This window comes from Lepidochelys kempii, chromosome 7 (genome assembly GCF_965140285.1).
Source record: "Lepidochelys kempii isolate rLepKem1 chromosome 7, rLepKem1.hap1, whole genome shotgun sequence".
NCBI lineage: Eukaryota > Metazoa > Chordata > Testudines > Cheloniidae > Lepidochelys > Lepidochelys kempii.
Window position 1 is genome coordinate 61,628,476 of NC_136386.1, and position 21,242 is coordinate 61,649,717.

At 40.7% G+C, this 21,242-nt stretch overlaps 1 protein-coding gene across 7 annotated transcripts in view; it reads left to right on the forward strand.

The window, feature by feature from the left end:
• ADK (adenosine kinase) overlaps positions 1-21,242 on the forward strand; it is a 542,329-nt gene that overhangs the window by 52,385 nt on the left and 468,702 nt on the right. For 6 of the 7 annotated variants that reach the window (XM_073353161.2, XM_073353153.2, XM_073353159.2 and 3 more), the window contains one exon: positions 4,905-4,958. The exons of the other annotated variant lie outside the window; for it this stretch is intronic. In XM_073353161.2, coding sequence (XP_073209262.1) covers positions 4,905-4,958 — 54 coding nt within the window. The remainder of the gene's footprint in view (positions 1-4,904; positions 4,959-21,242) is intronic. 7 annotated transcript variants of the gene reach the window in all.

Sequence of the window (21,242 nt, forward strand, 5' to 3'; positions counted from 1 at the left end):
TAAACAAAGCCCCCTGTGCCAATATGTATAATGTGGAACTGGCTTGATCAGCTATAGCAGGAGAGTCTGTATGTAACGTGTTCACATCCATATGAACATCAAACAAGGGGGAAAATGACTGCACGGTTGCAATATACATATTTCTTCTTTCATTCATAGCTTTTTGTCTAGTCCACGTTATAAACTAATAGTTTTTTTTTTAAAAAACTTGCACTGATAGGACTTGTTCTCTTCAGCACCTTATTTCTTCATGATCCCTTTTTTCTGAAATTATAAATTAAATTTTAGTTTTTATACAACTTTTTCTACTTCTGCGCAATTTCAATGATGGACATTTAGACTTAATCACATATATGTGCACCTTGCTTGGGGGATATATAAAATTTTTAACTTTGATCTCTACACTGGCTTCATATGCTGTATATATCCGAGGTTTCAGAGTAACAGCCGTGTTAGTCTGTATTCACAAAAAGAAAAGGAGTACTTGTGGCACCTTAGAGACTAACCAATTGATTAGTCTCTAAGGTGCCACAAGTACTCCTTTTCTTTTTATATATCCAAGGTAACACAACTTTTTGTTTAATCTCATTAGTGCAATTCACAGGCAGTCATGAAGGGGGAAATCCTTTTTACTGGATATTCTGCTAAACTCAGTTTTTATCTATTGGCCCATATCTCCAAATGACACTTATGTATCTTGGGCCTTTGGGCAGTTATGTTTTCTTACCAGCTTTTCAGGAAATTCTGGTTCATGGAACAGGTCTGGGCTTGATGCTAACCTGGAGTTAATTCTCTAATTCAGTGGAGTAAGGTGAAGGCCAGACCAGTGACTTTTTTTCTTTTAACTTTTCCTTGATTAACAATAAGAAAACGCTTAATATCAAAGGGCAAAACAATTCAAATTTGAACTAGTCTTATATAATGTTCAGTTGAAGGATCTTAAAACAAATGATTCTAAAAAATAGATCACATCTTATCTGAATAACACTTGCAGTTTAACTAGCTAGGTTACGATCCAAGACTCCCAAGCTTCAGAACATAAATTGATAACTGTTACAGTTAAGACACTTTTTCTCACCATGTTAAGTATTGCAAATTGGGAGGAATTGGCCCCTATAGGAAATGGAACACTTGATTGTTGGCCTATTTTCATATGCTCATTTTTACAGTGGGTGGAATGCCTGTGGCAGTAGGTAGTAAAACTGTAAAAACATATGATGGAAAGCACTGATGGGCTGCCAAAATCTTAACAACCGGTTCCCTATAAAAAGTTCTGATTTAAGGGATGTGCCTCTGTCCTGCCCTCATCCCCCCGGCTCCATCTTGCCCCCCCAGGCTCTGTCCTGGCCCCCTGACCTCCCCAGGCCCGTTCTCCATCCCAGGTGCCTGCTGGTGGCACAGGAGTCCTGCAGCCCTTGCATCAGTGGGGTTGCTCCCGGCATGTGGGGCGGCGGCTCCCTGCAGGCAAAGGCTGCCATCTGCCTGACTCCCCACCGTGGAATGTGAGCGCCCCTGAGTGTTGGAGGCTGGACAGCCCCACAGCACAGGAGCGGGAGAGACTGGGCAGGGGGCTCATCCCAGCATGCCCAAGGCAGCCCCCAGCCATGGCACCAGCTGGCCCTGTCCGGCTCCTGGGGCAGAGAAAGCTGCTGCTGCCAGGGGCCTGGCTCCCCGGCCCTACCTCCTTTTTGTCAAGGTGTAAATGCTGCTTGCGGTGCTATTTTTCAGTTGAGGCTTACAACCAATGAGACTACAATTTGACGCATGAAGGGGAATTTGAATGTTTACGTAATTGGCATGTAAATACCTTGCAGCACTGGCTACAACAGTGCTATGCGAACACCTGTTCTTACTTCCAGGAGACACTGTAAATAAAAAGGGGGCAGCATTATCTCCTTGTAAATGTAAACAGACTTGTTTGTCTTAGTGATTGGCTGAACAAGAAGTAGGACTGAGTGAGCTTGTAGGCGCTAAAGTTTTACATTGTTTTGTTTTTACTGCAGTTATGTAACAAAAAATAAATCTATGATTGTAAGTTGCACTGTAATGATAGAGATTGCACTACAGTACTTGTATGAGGTGAATTAAAATACTATTCTTGTTTTTAAAGTGCAAATATTTGTAATAAAAAATAATATAAAGTGAGCACTGTACACTTTGTATTCTGTTGTAATTGAAATCAATACATTTGAAAATGTAGAAAAACATCCAAAATGTGTTTAATAAATTTAAATTGTATTCTATTGACAGTATGATTGAAACTATGATTAATCACAACTATTTTTTTAATCTATTCAATTTGTTTTGTGTTAATCGCATACATTAGCTGCTATTGACAGCTTTAGTGTTTGCCCTTCAAGAGGGTTGGAGTTCAGCCTTACTTTTGCTAGATGTAGCCTACCTTCCTAGGTGTAGAGAGTGAGTCCATGGGTTATACAATGGAAGTCTTGACTCAGCCCAATCCTTCTGGGGAAAGTAAGTGCAGCCTGAGTTAGTTTGAGGAGGGAGCTTGGAGAGTTTCACCTCCTCTCCTCCCTGCAAGGCTCGCAGGCAAAAGGCCTTGGGGAGATAGACATGTAAGGAGCAGACACTCATGGGGTGAAAAGCCCAATTCTGAGGGCATGTCTACATGATGGGGTAATGTGCAGAATGGGAATAATTTCTCAAGTGCACAAATGTGTTGCATGTTAATTGGTGTGTGTAGACCCGGCTGGTGCACTTTAATGTAGTGCTGTTTGAAACAGTGCTACCTTAAAGAGCACTAAGGAACTTCTAATACACGCCAGCAGGGTCTACACGGACCAGTTAGTAAGTGTACTTATGAAATCTCACCCCTGTAGTGCACATTGGTGCTCTGTGTAGAGATATCCTAAAAGGGATGCAGAGGAGTGTGAGCCTGGAGGGAGACCTATAAGGAAGGGGAAAACCTGATAGAAGAATGGAAAGACTTCTGAGCCAAGAGAGGCGGCTAAAGCCCATTTATAAATTGAAAGGACAAACTAAGCCCAAGGGAGCAGGATTGTGAAAACACCAGATGGAATGTTTTGTTCGCATGATGGAAAGGAAACTGTGGTGGTGGGAAGGCCCAAAGTCAGACTAGTTATGTCCCTCCTCCAGTCATTAAAGATCCCGTGGTGTATTTCCTGATGGTTTAGTTCTAGTGTCCTGGACAAATTCTGTTTACTGTACATAATTACACAAACTGAATTCCTCCTTTAGTGTGAGGTGAAGACGTTCTTTTCTCATGCCTGATCTGAAGAGCTATGTGGAGCTATTGGTGAAGCATGGCTATTGTATTATACCTCTGACAAGGTTCCATTTCAGCGGTGGATGAGGTGACCCCTGTATATGGAATGTATTGCACAGTAGGTGAAGTATTGAGGATAGGGATATAATTAATGTTGGTCAACATGGAAAATAGGTCTTGTCAAACAAACCTGATTTCATTCTTTGACATTACAAGTTTGGTTGAAATAGGTACACGTTAGATATTTGTAAGGCATTTTAAGTTAGTATTGCATGATATTCTAATTTTAAAAAAATCACGGTGCAATATCAATAAAATACATGTTACATGAATTTAAAACTGGCTAATGGATCTCAAAAAGTAGTTGCTAATGGGGAATCATCATCAAATGCGGCTGTTATTAGTGGAGTTCCACAGGGATCAGTGGTAGGCTTGATGCTAGTCAACATTTTGACTGCTGTGGAAATAAATATGAAGTCACTGCTGATCAAATTGGTAGATGGCATAAAGATTGGCAGAGTGGTAAATAATGATGAGGATGGCGGCAGCCATACAGAGGTGATCTGTATTGCTTGGTAAACTGGGTCCATTCAGACGAAATGCGTTGTAATACAGCCAAAAGGAAGGCTATTAATCTAGGCATAAGGAATGCAAGCCATTGCTACAGAGTGGGGGTGCTATCTCATGGAAATTAGTGACTCTGAAGAAGATTTAGGGGATATAGTTGATAAAGAACTAAACATGCGCTCCCAGTGGAATGCTGTAGCAAAAAGGCCCAGTAAAATCCTTGAATGTATAAATGAGGGTATAGGAATAGGACTGTGATTTTTACCTCTGTATCTGGCATTGGTTAGAGTGATACTACAACACTGTGTCCAGTTCTCGTGTCAATATCTTAAAAAAGGATGTTGGGGTGTAGGATATTGCCACAAATGATTCAAGGTCTGGAGAAAATGCTTTAGAGCAACAGATGAGAGCTCAATCTGTTCAGTTAAACAATAAGGTTGGGTTCAATACAGAGGTAAGTGGGTGAAATGTAATGACCTCTGAGATAAAGGAGATCATACCATATAATATAATGGTCCCCTCTAGCCTCTAGTTCTATGGATTTATGAACGAAACAAAGTACCATGGAATCCTTCTGGATATAAATACATACCGCATATTTTAGCATGAAGAATTCCAGGGTTTATGGTCATGATGTATGCAGATCAGTTGGAGCTTCCCTTCCCCAGAAAAGCATGAAGTAATGTAACACTTAAATCAGCCTGAATTTACATGCTGGTACTTTTTTTTTCACATCTGCCTCCACTTCCCTCCTGAAGCTTTTAATTGCTGTGGGTTCTCAAAACTTCTGTACAGTTTGTTTCTCTTGACACCTCACAATATCCATGGGAATTATTTGTTGGCGGTCTTTATTTTTTGTCATGCAAGATGAAGACTTTGTGATGTTAGCTATGTTAACTCTAAAATGCTGTCTATTTTAACTGGTATTGCTCTCTAGTTTTAAAATACGTGAAATGGCTTTCAGTAGACAAAGATTTTAAGATTGTCTACTTTTCAAATGTAAACTGAAAACAAATTTTTTGTTTAAGAACTAAAGTAACTTTTCTCCTGTTTTTTTTCCCCCCCTCCCCCCCATCCCACCCCCTTTAAGGTATGGGCTGAAGCCAAATGACCAAATCTTGGCAGAGGACAAACATAAAGAACTGTAAGTTTTTATATACTCTTGTATTTAGGCTGACAGACACAATTATGTGCATATGAATTTGCTCCTTCTCCTACCCTTTTTAAAAAAGGTTTGAAACAGTTACTGTAAGAAAATGTTTGCTGTTTTTCAAGACAGTGTTTTTTTTCCCCTTAGGGCTTGTCTACATGGTGGGGTAAAGCACCCTATGGGGGTGTATGATTTCTAAAGCACACTGATGTATTGCACTTTGATTCATCAGTACACACCACCACGGTCTACACAAACACTTCCTTGAGCATTTTAACGTACAGTACTGCCTTAAAGTGCAGCGGACCTGTAGTGTTCACTGCCAGGGCCTGCAAAGACCAGTGATTGCGCAACATGTCACTGAGCTTTAGAAATCACATCTCCCGTAGTGCACGTTGCTGCTCCATATAGACAAGCCCTCAGAGTTCAGTAGTATCTGCTGCTGTGTGTTACTTTACTGTCATCAGTAGCTACATGGTTGAAGAATACCATAATGTAGCTACTGATGACATACCGTAAGCAAACTTATGGGGAAATACACCCCCATCCCGCACTTCCCCTGCTGATTGTGGTAACTTGCACTAAGCTCTAGTAATGATGACATAATTAGTGAATGTCCACAAGCAGTGTTTTTGATATGAAATCATTATTCATATCTGCTGCAAACTGAAAAAAACAACTATTTCAGGTAATGTCCTTTTATTTAAAGTGATAATACTGCACAGTGCTTTTGCATCCTGTTACTTATTGTCAGCTTCCTAATTTCTGTGATCTTGAAATGTTGCCTATTTTAGCTGAGCTGACTTCATTACTCTTTTTACATGTACAATGAGAACTTATGAACTAACCTGTGGAAGATTTTCTTTATCTACATAGTTATTAATTCATTGTCTTGCAGCACAACTGGCAATAGATATTTTAATCAAATGTTATAACAAAAACATGAATATTTTTTTAAAAGCTTGAAATCCAAATAATGGTTCCAAATAAATCTCAAAGCAGTATGTGAGAAACCTAGAGGAAACTCTAGAGCCATCAGTGGAACTTCTTGAAAAGCCTATTAAGGATACTTCCTCTGTAAATCAGCATATATCTTCTGTGATGCTCTCCTCAGGGAGTCCAGAACTATAAGCCCCAATGTTACTACTTTACCTCAGTAAGAGAGAGCTTTGCTGGAGCTACAATTGTGTGATAGCTCCCTTCCACGCTCGTCTGGCCACCTCACCAGCAAACTCCTCAAGACACTGCCAGTCTAAACCTTGCCTTGCAGGTAACAGTGAACTCCAGCTCCTGAGTGTCCCCCCCATGTTAGATGTGCCCTTTGCAAATTGGCATAAAGGGGCTCTTAAGGTCACACCTTCAGTCATATGAATCACTTAATATAAGTGAACATATGGAATGTTTCGACTGCTCAAAACAAACAGCTTGTCGTTGACCCTGCCAAGGAACCACCGGGTTTTGATTTATGTCAGAAAGTCTGGTACAGATTGAATTGCTTCAGGACATCTCATAGGAGATGTGGACAAACCCTCTTTAAATGGAAAATGAGGCACACACCTGTATGTGACTGGCTGGTCACCAGGCACAAACGATGGAGGACTTCATGGCTGAGTGTCCCCTTCATTCTTTCGTCAGGGGCCTGAGGGACATTCACCAACTCACTACTGAGGCAGTGTGCTGGCTATCAAATCTAGATATAAATTTGTAGTTGTTGCTACCTACCCAAACTATAGAAAAGAAGACTTAATATAAGGAGGAGAATCCTTTTGCATCCAGAATAACATTGATTTTTCCCCCCCATGGCTAAATATAAACAGTAGTATGAAAAGTTTACATTTAACTTTAGTGCAGGTACTGAATCTTTCCCATATGTAGATGGTACTAATGTGCTTCTGGAATATAAATAATGTTGTTAAAATGTCAACAGAAACTATGCAGAATGGCTAAGTTTCTGAATTTTTTGATCTTTGCATGCCTGCTTTCTCAACCTTAATATTGCAATAATAGTAACTTGATATATAATTTAAAAATATCTACAGGTATCATATCCCTTGAGATAACCTAAAGCTTAAAATAATTCTGTGTGCACCCAGGATTCTAAGCTGCATGTGCATAAAATTCTGCGTTGACATGTGTAACGATGCTGGTTCTGGCGGGACCCAACTGAGAGTGCCAGTTCAGGACAAATTGCTTAAAGCAGGGCAGTTACAGCCCAAGGCAGGTGTTCTTTTGCACACCAAGGCAAACCAAACCAGCCAAGTAGAGAAGACTTTGGTTTTACCCCACTGGCTAACCACAAGTCACACAAGCAATTCCCTTAGACACTCCAGTTTCCCAGTATCACCACCAGTGCCACTCGTTATGGGGGCAAATGGTTATGAACGCCAGTGCCCCACTAAAAGAAAAAAAGTTCTCTCGATCCCAAAGGACCAAGCCCCAGACCCATGTCAATATACAAATCAGATCTTCACCACAAATCACACTGTTGCCAATCCTTTAGAATCTAAAATCTAAAGGTTTATTCATAAAAGGAAAAAGATATAAATGAGAGCTAGAATTGGTTAAATGGAATCAATTACATACAGTAATGGCAAAGTTCTTAGTTCAGGCTTGTAGCCGTGATGGAATAAACTGCAGGTTCAAATCAAGTCTCTGGAGTACATCCACAACTGGGATGGGTCATCAGTCCTTTGTGTAGAGCTTCTGTTTGTAGCAAAGTCCCTCCAGAGGTATGAAGCAGGATTGAAGACAAGATAGAGGAGCTGCGGCAGCTTTTTATACTTTCTTGCCATGTGGTCTTTCTTTCTTTGTTCCAAAGACAAGCTGTCCATCGCTTGGCATGGAAAAACCTCAGAGTTCTGTCCATAGCATGCCTTGCTGAGTCACAAGGTGTGTCTGCCTTCTGTCAATGGGTCAGTTGTATATCTGATGGCCCTTAATGGGCCATCAAGCAGGATAGGCAGAGCTGACACCAACTTGTCTGGGGTGTCACCCAGAAGCATAACATACATTATAGAGCCAATATTCATAACTTCAACTACAAAAATGATACGCACATATAGACAGCATAATCATAACCAGCAAACCATAACGTCTCCATAGGCCCCTTACACAACAACCTTTATGCAATATTTGTTGCAAATATATCACAGTGGTTGCAACAGCGATGTATACGGTTACAGATTCTGTCAATAACATCACAACATGCTAAAAATTTTCTTTAAACTAATTGTTTTCCCTTCCTTTGCCAGGGAACAGCCCAAGTCTGAAAATTCTAGCTTAAGCCCTTAGAGATTTTATGAGTGCAAATTTTGTCTTCATGCTTGAGTAACTCAAAAATGTCTGAACGGATTCAGGTCCAACTTAGAAGAAAAAGAAAAAACATTTGTGCTGTGACCAGGGATGGAAAATTTTAGCCTAAGGGGAATTTGTAAGAAATGTAGGGCAACTAAAAAGGGATTAGGATCTGCTAGTCAGTGTTCACTGCCTTTAAAAGCTATAAAGCAACGTTAAAGAACTGCTGTCTGTTTTTGGAGGTTTGGCTGTAATTATCAAACTTAGGTCAATGGAAGGTGGGGTTGTAAAGGGACATTAAGTTTGGGAAGTAAAAGGAGAGGACGGGACTCTAAGGGTATGTCTACACTACCCACGTTACAGCGCGGCCGTGGCAGCGCTGTGACGTGGGCAGTGTAGACACACTTCATCACTGGAAAAGAGCTCTCCTGACGATTTAAAAAACAAACAAACCCACCCCTAACGAATGGTGGTAGCTTTATTGCCAGGAGTGTTGCTCCTGGTGATAACGAGCTGTCTACACTGGCGCTTTTCAGCGCCAAAACTTTTGTCACTCATGGTGTGTTTTTTCACACCCCTGAACGATAAAAGTTTTAGCGCTGAAAGTGACAGTGTAGACACAGCCTAAGGCTCAATGTCCTTAGAAAAGCAGAGCCATTCTGGAATTTAGTCCTAATTGGCTACCTTAAAATTTAAATGTACGAATGAGAACACTTTAAGTGTATTTGAACCATGGAGAGGGAGGAAGTCTTAATGACCAGACTTAGAATTCTTAGGTTCCTTGGAAAGCCTTTTAGTTTTACTGAAACACAACATTTAGCTTTGAAAGATGATAAAAATAATTAACTAAAGCTGCCTTTATAAGACTGCAGTTCCCAGTAATGAAGAAACGTCTTTTCAAAACCCATGAAGTTGGCTTGGTGGTCCATATGCAGGGAATTGGGGATAATCTTAGATATATGCAAATGGAAAAGGGTAAATCCTTGCATACTGCTCAAAACTCTTGGATAGGTGAGATTTATTGTTGAAGCATTTATGCCCCTGCTTAAGTATGTGAGGACATGCAGTGATACTCTGTTTCTTTGCTCACAAGAAAAGGAGTTAGTGAGTAATATTGGGTCATGATTGTGGGAAAGTATCAGGATATTCAATTTGATAAAGGCAGAGGACCAAAAATAATGTTGGTCATCAGAATAATTGAGATCTAAATGGAAAATCTGGCAGACTTCTGTCAATACTCATAGGTAAAGGCACAATCCCTTGCTGCTCTGAACCTAAAATCCTGAGTTCTCTCCCAAGTTTGTCCAGTTGACAGAGAACAAAGGGGAAGAAATAGAAGGGTTGAAGACAACCTTACAAGAAATATCCTGCTATATACAAAACACGGCTTTCATAGTGATTTGGTCACTTTCCCAGTATAAATAATGTCAGTAAAAAATTATTAGCTGCAGCTTTGGTATACTCAGTTACTTAAATCCTTGTTAGCAAGAATGAGACATCTTGTGGGAGGAAAGTGTATGAAGGACAAAAGAGACAAGATGCCAGGGCCTGAGACGTTACTGGGCAAACAGTCTCTAATAACCAGAGTTTGTTGTATATACCCACTCTTTTTATTCACTGCAAATCCATTAGAGTTGATACATATGTAAAAGTGAATTTGAAGCCATAAAAGAAAATGCTTATTTCCACACAATGTTTCCTCTAAGTCTAAAACAAGTGTTTCTGGATTTCAAATGTTATATTAAATCAGTATCTTAGATGTCTGTATACTAATGCGAGAAGTATGGGGATTAAGCAGGAAGAACTTAAGATGCTAGTTAATAAACACAACTATGACATAGCATGCATCACAGAGACTTGGTGGGATGACACACGACTGGAATATTGGTATAGAAGGGTACAGTTTGCTTATGAAGACAGGCAGGGAAGAAAGGGAGGAGGTGCTGCATTATATATTAAAAATGTATACACTTGGACTGAGGTTGAGATGGAAATAGAAGACAGACTTGTTGAAAGTCTCTCTGGGTAAGGATAAAAGGGGCAAAAAAAATGTCATGGTAGGGGGTCTACTATGGACCACCAACCAAGAAGAAAGAGGTGGATGAGGGTTTTTTTTAAACAACTAACAAAATCATCCAAAGCACAGGACTTGGTGGTGTTGGAGGACTTCAACTACTGAGACATCTGTAGGGAAAATAATATGGCAGGGCACAGATTATCCCGCAAGTTCTTGGAATGTATTGGAGACATGTATTATTTCAGAAGGTGGAGAAAGCTCCTAGTGGAGAGGCTGTGCTAGATTTGTTTTTTGACAAATAGGAAGGAACTGGTTGAGAATTGAAAGAGGAAGGCTTGGGTGAAAGTGATCATTAAAGGGTAGAGTTCAGTATTCTAAGGAATCATAGGAGGGAAAACAGCAAAATAAAGACAATTGATTTCAAGAAGGCAGACTTTTTAGCAAATTCAGGGAGTTGGAAGGTAAGATCCCATGGGAAGCAAGTCTAAGGGGAAAAACGATTGAAGACAGTTTGCAGTTTTTTAAAGAGACATTATTAAGGGCACAAGAGCAAACTATCCCACTGTGTAAGAAAGATAGGAAGTATGGCAAGAGACCACCCTGTCTTAACCAGAAGATCTTCAATGATCAAAAAATGGAATCTAGGTCAAATGACAAAGGATGAATGATAAACAAATAACACAAGTATGTAGGGACAAAATGAGAAAGGCCAAGGCACAAAATGAGATTAAACTATCTAGAGATATAAAGGGTAATAATAAAACAATCTACAAATCCATTAGAAGCAAGAAGACGACCAAGGACAGGGAAGGCCCGTTATTCAATGGTGGGGGCGGGGGGAACGGCAACAGTAACAGAAAATGTGGAAATCTTAGAAGTGCTAAATGACATTTTTTTGTTTTGTTTTTTTGTTTTCATCAGAAAGGTTGCTAGCTATTGGACGTCTAACATAGTGAATGCCAGTGAAAATGAGGTAGATATGAGGCTAAAATAGAGAGAGAACTATTGAAGACATCGAACTTGTCTAAGTAATTTTTAAAGTCACCAGAGCCTGATAAAATGCATCCTAGAATACTCAAGGAGCTGACTGAGGAGATATCTGAGCCATTAGCGATTATCTTTGAAAATTCATGGAAGACCGGAGAGATTCCAGAAGACTGAAAGAGGGCAAATATAGTGCCAATCTATGAAAAGGGGAATAAGTACAACCCAGAGAATTACAGACCAGTCAGCTTAACTTCAGTAACTAGAAAGATAATGGAGCAAATAAATAATCAGTTTGCAAACATTTTAAAAGATAATGTGATAAGTAATAGTCAGCATGGATTTGTCAAGAACAAATTGTGTCAAACCAACCTAACCACTTTCTTTGATAGGGTAACAAGCCTTGTAGATGGGGGGAAGCAGTAGATGTGGCATATCTTGACTTGAGTAAGGCTTTTGATACTCTCTTTCTTGACCTTCTCAGAAACAAACTAGGGAAATACAAGCTAGATGGAGCTACTATAAGGTGGTGCATAACTGGTTGAAAACCATTCCCAGAGAGTAGTTATCAGTGATTTACTGTCAAGCTGGAAGGGCATATCGAGTGGGTTCCCCACAGGGATCAGTTCTGGGTCCGGTTCTGTTCAGTATCTTCATCAGTGATTTAGATAATGGCATAGAGAATACATTTATAAAGTTTGCGGAAGATGATACGCTGGTAGTGGTTGCAAGTGCTTTGGAGGATAGGATTATACTTCAAAATGATCTGGACCAGAAATGGTCTGAAATAAATAGGATGAAATTCAGTGAGGACAAATGCAAAGTATTCCATTTAGGAAGGAATAATCAGTTACACACATACAAAATGGGAAATGACTCCCTAGGAAAGAGTACTGCAGAAAGGGATCTGGAAGGATTATAGTGGATCATAAGCTAAATATGAGTCAACAGTGTAACACTGCAAAAAAATCAAACATCATTCTGGGATATTTAAGCAATACATGGGAAGTAGTAATTCTGCTCTATTCTGCACTGATTAGGCCTCCACTGGAGTTCTGTGTCCAGTTCTGGGCGTCACATTTCAGGAAAGATGTGGACAAAGTCCAAAGAAGAGCAACAAAAATGATTAAATGTCTAGAAAATATGACCTATGAGGGAAGACTGAAAAATGTGGGTTTGTTAACTGTGGAGAAGAGAAGACTGAGAGGGGATATAACAGTTTTCAGCTGCATTAAAAAGTTGTTATAAGGAGGAGAGAGGAAAAAATGTTCTCCTTAACCTCTGAGATAGGACAAGAAACAGTGCGCTTAAATTGCAGCAAGGGCAGTTTAGGTTGGACATGAGGGAAAACTTCCCATCTGTCATGGTAGTTAAGCACTGGAATAAATTGCTAGGGAGGTTGTGAAATCTCCTAAAAGCAGATTAGACAAACACCTGTCAGGCATGGCCTAGATAATACTTAGTCCTGCCATATGTGTAGGGGGCTGGACTAGATGACCTCTCGAGGTCCCTTCCAGTTCTATTATTCTGATTAATTCTCACTGTAAATTTGACTTATTAATAAGTTTGTGCACATTTGGGTTCAAAAGAGTGGTGTATATATTTCAGGAGTGCTGACAGCCTACTTCCAGGCCTCTTGGCATAGTACTACACACCCCCTTTCTGTGTTGCTCACCAACTTATATTTATGCAAACTTTCATCCAGTTAAACTGTCATTTTTTTCTAGCCAGAATCCCACTTTGTGGGATTACTAGGTTATGATTTCAGTATGGGTGTACAACATTTTTGCTGTGTTTTAAAAAAATAAAAATGTTTTTATTGCATGAAGTGTACAGTCCATGGAGGGCCTTTTTTGTTTTTGTTGTTTTGGACTGAAGAGGGCAAGTACTGTTTTTCCCTTTAAACATGATTAAGGCTAAGATTTTGTCTCTGTTATTTTTAGTAAAAGTCACTGACAGGTCACTGGCAATAAACAAAAATTCACAGGACCCTGTCTTGTCGGTGACTTCACTAAAAATAACCAGGGGCAGAGCTTGGTGGGGGGAGGGAGACTGACAGGGCACAGCCATGGGGGGTGCACAGCCCCTTCTCCAAAGCTGTCCGCAGCTGCAGGACAGGGGTGCGCCAAGCCCCAGCTCGGGGGAGGGGCACATGGCCCTGGGAAACCGTGAGGGGTGCACATGGCCCCTGCTGCAGCCGCAGCCCCCGGTGAAAGCTGTGGAGTAGGGGCACATGGCCTCCACTGCGGTCCCCACCGCAAGCTGCAGGATCCTGGTTCTGGCCCCAGTTGCAGAGCAGGGGTGCACAGTCCCTCCTCCAGCCCTGGCTTCAGCCCCTGACAGCTGAAGCCGAAGAAATCACATTTATCTGGTAAAGTCACAGAATCCGTGACCTCCAGGCCTAAATTATAGCCTTAAACATGATGCATAAGATAACACTTTTATTTAATCTGCTGCAGATCCTTTCAAGTCTTAAGAACAGCCTCCACCCTGGAATTCTAATTATATATGAACATTGACGTTCATAACACACTGTTATCTTTTGTGGTTGGTCAGAAGAATATTTAAATTTTTAAGAAGAAAGCAGGAGGCTAAACCATATTAAAATAGTTTACAGATGCTTAGTTTTTTAAAACTGTTCAACAACGTAGTACCTATATAAACCAGATAAAGTTGCATACTAAAAGCTGTTATATGTTGAATTTGAATAGTAAACTAGTATCTGCTTCACAGAATATTGTGAGAATTAGTTGTGTTTGCATAGGGTTTAGAAAATACAAATGTTAAAATGATGAGCTCTTAGGTGGTTTTTAACCATAAATCTCAAAGCTCTTCATAAGAACCCAGCGGGGTTGATGGTATTCCTGTTTTATAGATGGGGAAACTGAACCACAGAGGTCAAGTGGCTTGCCAAGGTTAAGCAGTACAACTGTGGCAGAGCCAAGAATAAAATGCAGGTCTCCTGATTGCCTGTCCAGTGTCCTGTCCATTGGACTGCACGGAGTGGGAGACGCATATATTCTGCAAGCTTATTCAGAAGACTTAATGTTTTACTTAAGTAAGCAAGCCTACTTTTTTACCACTTAATTTAGTTCTTAGCAAAGCTATGTCAGATGGAGTAGTTACTATTAATAGGGAAATGCATTCTTTATAGATTGGTATTATTGAGCGTGATGTGAAACGTCAATTTACAGACAAAAAATGGAGCGACTGGCTTATTGTCTGACAAGTCAGGAAAAGACAGTCAAGAAATCCCTAAAAACCCATTAACATGCCAAAGATCTTTATGCTGCCCAAATGTATGTAAAGAAATGTTGCGCATAATTGATGTCTGTGTAAGTTCAAAGGAATGTTTTAAATGTTGAGTGGGAGGAACCCTATAAACTGAGAGGGAGGCTAATTTTAAATATTCTAATAGTATATGAAGGTTGCTAGACTGAGAGAGGATAGATTGTTCTAGTAACTTCAGACATAAAGGGTACTACATAAATAAATTCCTCTTCTCCCCTCCAAGTTTTTCTGTGGTGGTTGTTTTGTTTTTGTTTTTTTGCGGGGAGGGGCGGCACTATGTAAGATGGTAAGATACTGGTTTCTGAACAAACTTTGTCAAACTAACATTCTGTGTAGTGGCATTAAGACTACTGCAGGGCCTGATAAAATTCATTGAGGCAGTGTGAGAGAACAAGAGAGACTGCTCCATCCTCCTCATGGTAAATCAAAAAGGACATAGCACCCTGGCAGATTGAGTGCCACCCTTATCAATCTTTAGGTAGGTCCTTAATGTTGTCTGGCTGGATAATCAGTTTATGTCCCTCAGTCGCAATGTTATCATGCTACAGATCTTGTGGCGGCCACATAATTGCCAGCCATGTGGCAACATTCCTTGGTAAACATGCTATGGAATTTGTTGGTCTTCCATCCTAATAATAGAAAGGCTTGAGTACAAATGACATGACTACAAACATCTCTTATTGGACAATGATAGTCTGCTATTCTGTCTAGAGAGAAGGTGATCTGGAGAAGCTGGAACATATAAAAACAGAGAAGAAAAACATCTACAGTTTTTTTTGTTGTTTTTTTTTTAAAGCTATAAAAATTATGAACATGTCTAATTGACCAGTACTTTGCGTTGACTCTTCTTGGTAAAAGATTGTGATGTTGTCATTTTAAATTGGAAGGTTGTTGGAGTTGGAGGTAAATAAACTCTGATGAAATTTAATTTTGCTGTGTTGGTGAAACTATTCAGAAAAAAAAAATTTCCTTTCAGGAGAGAGGACATTTTACCAATTCATTACCAAATGCAGTCTATAAAATAGTAATGTGATGGTTTTAACAATGCCAAAATTTTAGTTACAGGCCCATCCATATTAGGACAATAACACATACAGGCAAATGTGTACACAGTTTGCCTGGAGTTTAAGATATGAATGAAATTATTTTCTGACAAGTTGTAAACATTAATGTAACATTTCAAAAGATATATAATACCTTTCTGAAACTATCCCAGAAACTTACATATCAATTACTTGAAACCACCCACTGCTTTTAAAAGGCCTGCTTTGTGTTACAGTGGAATTCCTTGATAGTTGTGGGTATATAGCATGGGGTGTATCTTCCTTGGCTCATATCTGAAGGTTTTTCTCTTTTAAAATCTATTTGATCATATCTTTATTGATTAGTGAGGCAAATTTTTGTCATCCTCTTATGAAATAAATTTTGAAAATGCATGAAACCTTGCTGTTCTTAATCTTTTTCTGAGTGCATTAAAGATCTGTTGATGCCTTCTCAATGGTGGGTAGAGCATTTGATTCAATCTGATATTGCTTGAAAGGAACTTGTAGGAAAATTCACAAAACATTCTTCCAAATAGGGAGTTTTAAACTGAAATTCTTCACCATTTCACATGAGTTGCTGAATTACGTGTAGCTTTGAGGGTGCAGGAGCCTTTCTCTGATGACTGAATTGTTGACAAAGTCAGAATCAATGTAGTGAGGGAAGAAACATATTCACAAAATAGTGTACAATGGTATCCATACATCTTAACTTCACTATAACCTTACATGATGACGCTTCCTTCCAGTGTCCAACACCGTGAGTGACTGTGTATCTTCCTGCCTCCAGCAAAAGCGAGTCTGTTTTGTGGTCACTGGATATCTGCTTTGTGACGCTGCCGCCCTTCAGCCACTCAAACACTCTCCTCTGGCCTCTGCCAGCCCTTACTTATGCCTTTCAGGTGCCTCAGTCCCTGAACTTCTCAGAACTATCCCCCTGTAGTGTCCAGTCCCTGTCACTGGACACCCACGGTAATTGCCTTGTTCGCTACTCCCAAGGCAATAGTATATGCATACCAGCTTGAGTCAACTGAATATACACTCCAATATAGCAGCATGGCACTGTAATCTATTCATAGTGAAAACAAGTGTAAGTTTATTAACTAAGGTAAAGATTTAGGAGATGGTGAACAAGAGAAATAAGTACAACAGGTTACAAATAAAACAAAAATATAATGCTTCTACTAGACTAAAACCTAACTCTAACAGGCTAACCTTGTCTAAAGCAGTTTTTCACCTAAGCGCTTTCTTGCAGCATTTCATCCAAGGTTGGTTTAGATCCTGTTTTCATGAGTATAACAGCAGAGCCCGGGTACCCCCACAATGCAGGATGAAGTGGGGTGGTCCTTAAATTCCAAAGTCGACTGTTTTTTGTCCCCAGAGTCAGGATGACACCTTGGTTTCTTTCCTGGGGTGCTGGATCTGAAGTGTCATCCCCCATACTCCTGTTTGTTTCACCTCCCTGCCCTCACTGTCCACCTGATTTTCCTGTTGACTTTCACATATAAATGGGGTTTCGTTTGTGTTTACTTTACAAAGCTTAATTTACATATGTACCGAGGCAGGTGATGCCATACCCTTTGGTCTGGCAAAACTAGCTTGCTAACCCTGCTTGAAACACAGATTCTAAAGCAGGGGTGGGCAAACTATGGCCCGGGGTCTGCATCCGGCTCTTCAGATGTTTTAATCTGACCCTCGAGCTCCTGCTGGGGAGCAGAGTCTGTGGTTTGCCCTGCTCCACGTGTGCCATGGCTCCGCGCGGCTCCTGGAAGGAGCATCCTATCCTCTCCCCGTCTCCTATGTGTAGGGGCAGCCAGGGGACTCTGAAAGCACCACCCCCGTAGCTCCCATTGGCCGACAACTGCAGCCAATGGGAGCTGCAGGGGCGGTGCCTGTGGACGGGGCAGTATGCAGAGCTGCCTGGCCATGTCGCCCTGTAGGAGCCGGAGGAGGGACATGTCACTGCTTCTGGGAGCTGCTTGAGGTAAGCGTCGCCCAGAGCCTGCACTCTTGGACCCTATCCAGTGCCCCAACCCCCTGCCCCAGCTCTGATCCCGCCTCCCACACTCCAAACCCCTCGGTCCCACCCTCCCGGACCCCACACTCCCACCCACACCCCAGCACGGAGCCCCCTCCAGCACACTGAACTCTTCATTTCTGCCCCCCTCCACCCCAGAGCCCACACCCCCAGTCGGAGCCCTCACACCCTACTGCACACCAACCCCTAATTTGGTGAGCATTCATGGCCTGCCATACAATTTCCATATCCAGATGTGGCCCTTGGGCCCAAAAGTTTACCTGCCCCTGTTCTAAAGCCTATTTTCAGAACATACATAAACTTTTTTAAATGTCACCCATATATATATCACTCAAGGACTAAGGATCAGTATGATGTAAGCTTCCATTAGACATCACCTATGACCCTTTTTGGGTAAATGCTATGAAAACAGTATATTGGGTGTAATGAATTTGTCAGGCCTGATAGGAGTTGCTGTTAGAGAACAGTGGCACCTTTGACAGTTGGCATTGGGGAGTACTTAGAATCACACTCACTTTCTTAGAATCGTGTTAATCATAAATAGTAATAATGTGAGGAAAAACAAAGAACAGCACAACAGGGAGGGGGGAAATGTTTCGGCTTCTTTGTCTATGTATGTACAGAATTGTGCTTATTGCCATCTCATGTATTAAAAAAAGCATAAGATCACCCTGTTCGCTTCAGGTTTCAGTTACAAATTTCCCTTTTTGTTTTTTTAAAAATGCTTCATAGTGTGAAGTAATTCTATCTCATGATCCTTGGTGCTTTTTCCATCTCTTTCACGACTGGCCTTCTTTGTTCCATCACAGGTTTCTTCCACTGGCACAAAAGTCTTCTCCAACATGTGACTGTTCTTACCTCATCCACTTAATCTGTTTTCAGATCTTGCCTGATGATTCTCTTTCAGTTGTCCTTTCTCTCTGCTGCTCAGGGCCCTCCTTCCCTCATATTACTCTGACAGGTTTCAGAGTAGTGTTAGTCTGTATGGGGGGGTGTGAACCTTTTGTAGTGATAATCAAGGTGGGCCATTTCCAGCAGTTTACAAGAACGTCTGAGGAACAGTAGGGGGGAAAAATAAACATGGGGAAATAGTTTTACTTTGTGTAATGACACATCCACTCCCAGTCTTTATTCAAGTCTAATTTAATGGTGTATAATTCTTGAAGTCTGATTTGTGTCCATTTATTCTTTTACATAGAGACTGTCCAGTTTGGCCAATGTACATGGCAGAGGGGCATTGCTGGCACATGATGGCACATGTCACACTGTTAGATGTGCAGGTGAATGAGCCTCTGATAGTGTGGCTGATGTGATTAGGCCCTATGATGGTGTCCCCTGAATAGATATGTGGACACAGCTGGCAACGGGCTTTGTTGCAAGGATAGGTTCCTGGGTTAGTGGTTCTGTTGTGTGGTTGCTGGTGAGTATTTGCTTTAGGTTGGGGGGCTGTCTGTAAGCAAGAACTGGCCTGTCTCCCAAGATCTGTGAGAGTGCTGGGTCGTCCTTCAGGATAAGCTGTAGATCCTTGATGATGCGTTGGAGAGGTTTTAGTTGGGGGCTGAAGGTGATGGCTAGTGGCGTTCTGTTATTTTTTTTTATTTTTTTTTTTTTGTTGGGCCTGTCCTGCAGTAGGTAACTTTTGGGTACTCTTCTGGCTCTGTCAATCTGTTTCTTCACTTCAGCAGGTGGGTATTGTTTATATCTTTCACTAAAATAGAGTTATGAATATACAACCTCTTCCCCCCACCCCCCCCGCAAGTTTAGTTCTTTCACAGAATTTACCATCTTCCTTATCACTCAGAACCTTACAACATTTTAAAGTGTTAAACAATGTATCTGCATACAAATTAAAGTAACTATCCTTGCCAAGTTGATAGCTCTACCTGTCACTTAAGTTCAATGTTACAGGCTTGGATATTGTTCAAGAAGGCCACAGACTTCAGGCTTCAAAAATAAGTGTTCTTATAGTGAACTAGTTGAGTTCAAATGGAAACTATTATTTGTATAGTGCCTGAAGTGTACTGAGAGCTTTAACAAAAAATGTAACAAATGTTTTATTTTAAAATAGTTGAAGTGTGTTTGCCGAGAATTTAAAAAGGGCATTAAATTTATTTCTATGTCATGGTAATATGCCTCAGACATTAAAACTACTAGTGCTGCAGGCAAAAGATAGGCAGTTAACCTAATATACTAATCAAAGTCATTTACATGTAGGACATTAGCTGTGATGACAGAACATGTAAGGACATTTTAGATGTGTTTAACCCACAGTACCCACCGAATACAGTGGAAGTACATCTTTTGAAGTTGTTAGTCTGGGGGTGTGGGAAATGCCACCATTCTAAGGGGTTAAGCCCAAGCTGAAAGGCAATATTGTGTCTACATCAACACACCTTTATTCTGGTCAGTACACTTTATACTGTGTACACAACTTTTATTTGTGTAATATATCTTGACCAAATGTAACATTTAATGTAAGCTTTTCCTTTTGAAATAGTTCAAACTTTATACTAAAGCCTTCACCTTTTCCTGCCCTTTTAAAATGTGAGTTGCACAGTAGTTTATTACAGATAAGTTGTTACTGTGCGAGTAACAGTGCCAAATAGTTGGGGTCAAAATTTAGACTTGAGTACATTGAGATTTTAAAAACAGCAATGAGATAAAGTTCCTGCTTTTACTATTTGCTGTACCAGTGTACCAGATAAAAGACATGCTTTGTAAACAATTGAGAGCATTGCTTAATATTTAACTTATTAATTTTTCAGTACAAAAATTGTGATCCCCTCCCCACCCATAGCCATCAGCCGCAACAGAACTCTACTCTTGGCTCTGTGGTGATATCGTGAGGTATGGCTGGAGCTCCCAAGGTTCAGATATATAAGCCAGTGGCTTTAACAGATGAATAAAGTACTCTGCTCTTGCTGTGGAAATGAGGTGTTCTCCAGTGCCTCAACTATCTGTTCATATCTGACCCTGCTCAGTGGAGGAACTCTCATGGATCAATGTGACAGGCTGCTCCAGTGCAACACAACCCTGCTCATCTTGATGCTTGTAATTAATTAATTTTTTTGGAAAAACACTTGTTCAATTTAAGAATATCCTATTTGTCTTTTCTGCTAGCTTCCAAACTTCTGCTACTCTTAAATAGACTTCCCATGAAACTGTGCTACCTGTGTTATATGCACTTCCCAAACAGTTTGTCGCCTGAGTAATGGAGTTTATTTAGCTCTGAGGCAGTCCCTGCCTCAAAGAGCTTCAGTTCTTGCTTTGTTATCTGACTGTGCTCAAATGTTTATACCAACCTTACCTTCCAAGCCTTTGGTTTTGCAGATGATGCAGCCCTGCTACTATTTTTTTTTAAAGTGTCAGTTGTAAGTGAAGATGCAAAACCTATGTTCCCTTTGGGTGGAGGTGGTGGTGGTGGACTATTATTATCTTGGTTGTGGATCAACACCCAGATGTTGCTATGGGTTGCCAGATCCCAGGCAGTGTCCTTTAACCTTTCTGACATAAGAGTTTTCTGTCTTCTACCCAAATGGAATTGGTGGTACTTCACATCCTAAGGGATGGGTGGGAGCTGTTGTTTAATGCCCTCTGTCGCCCACCACCTAGAA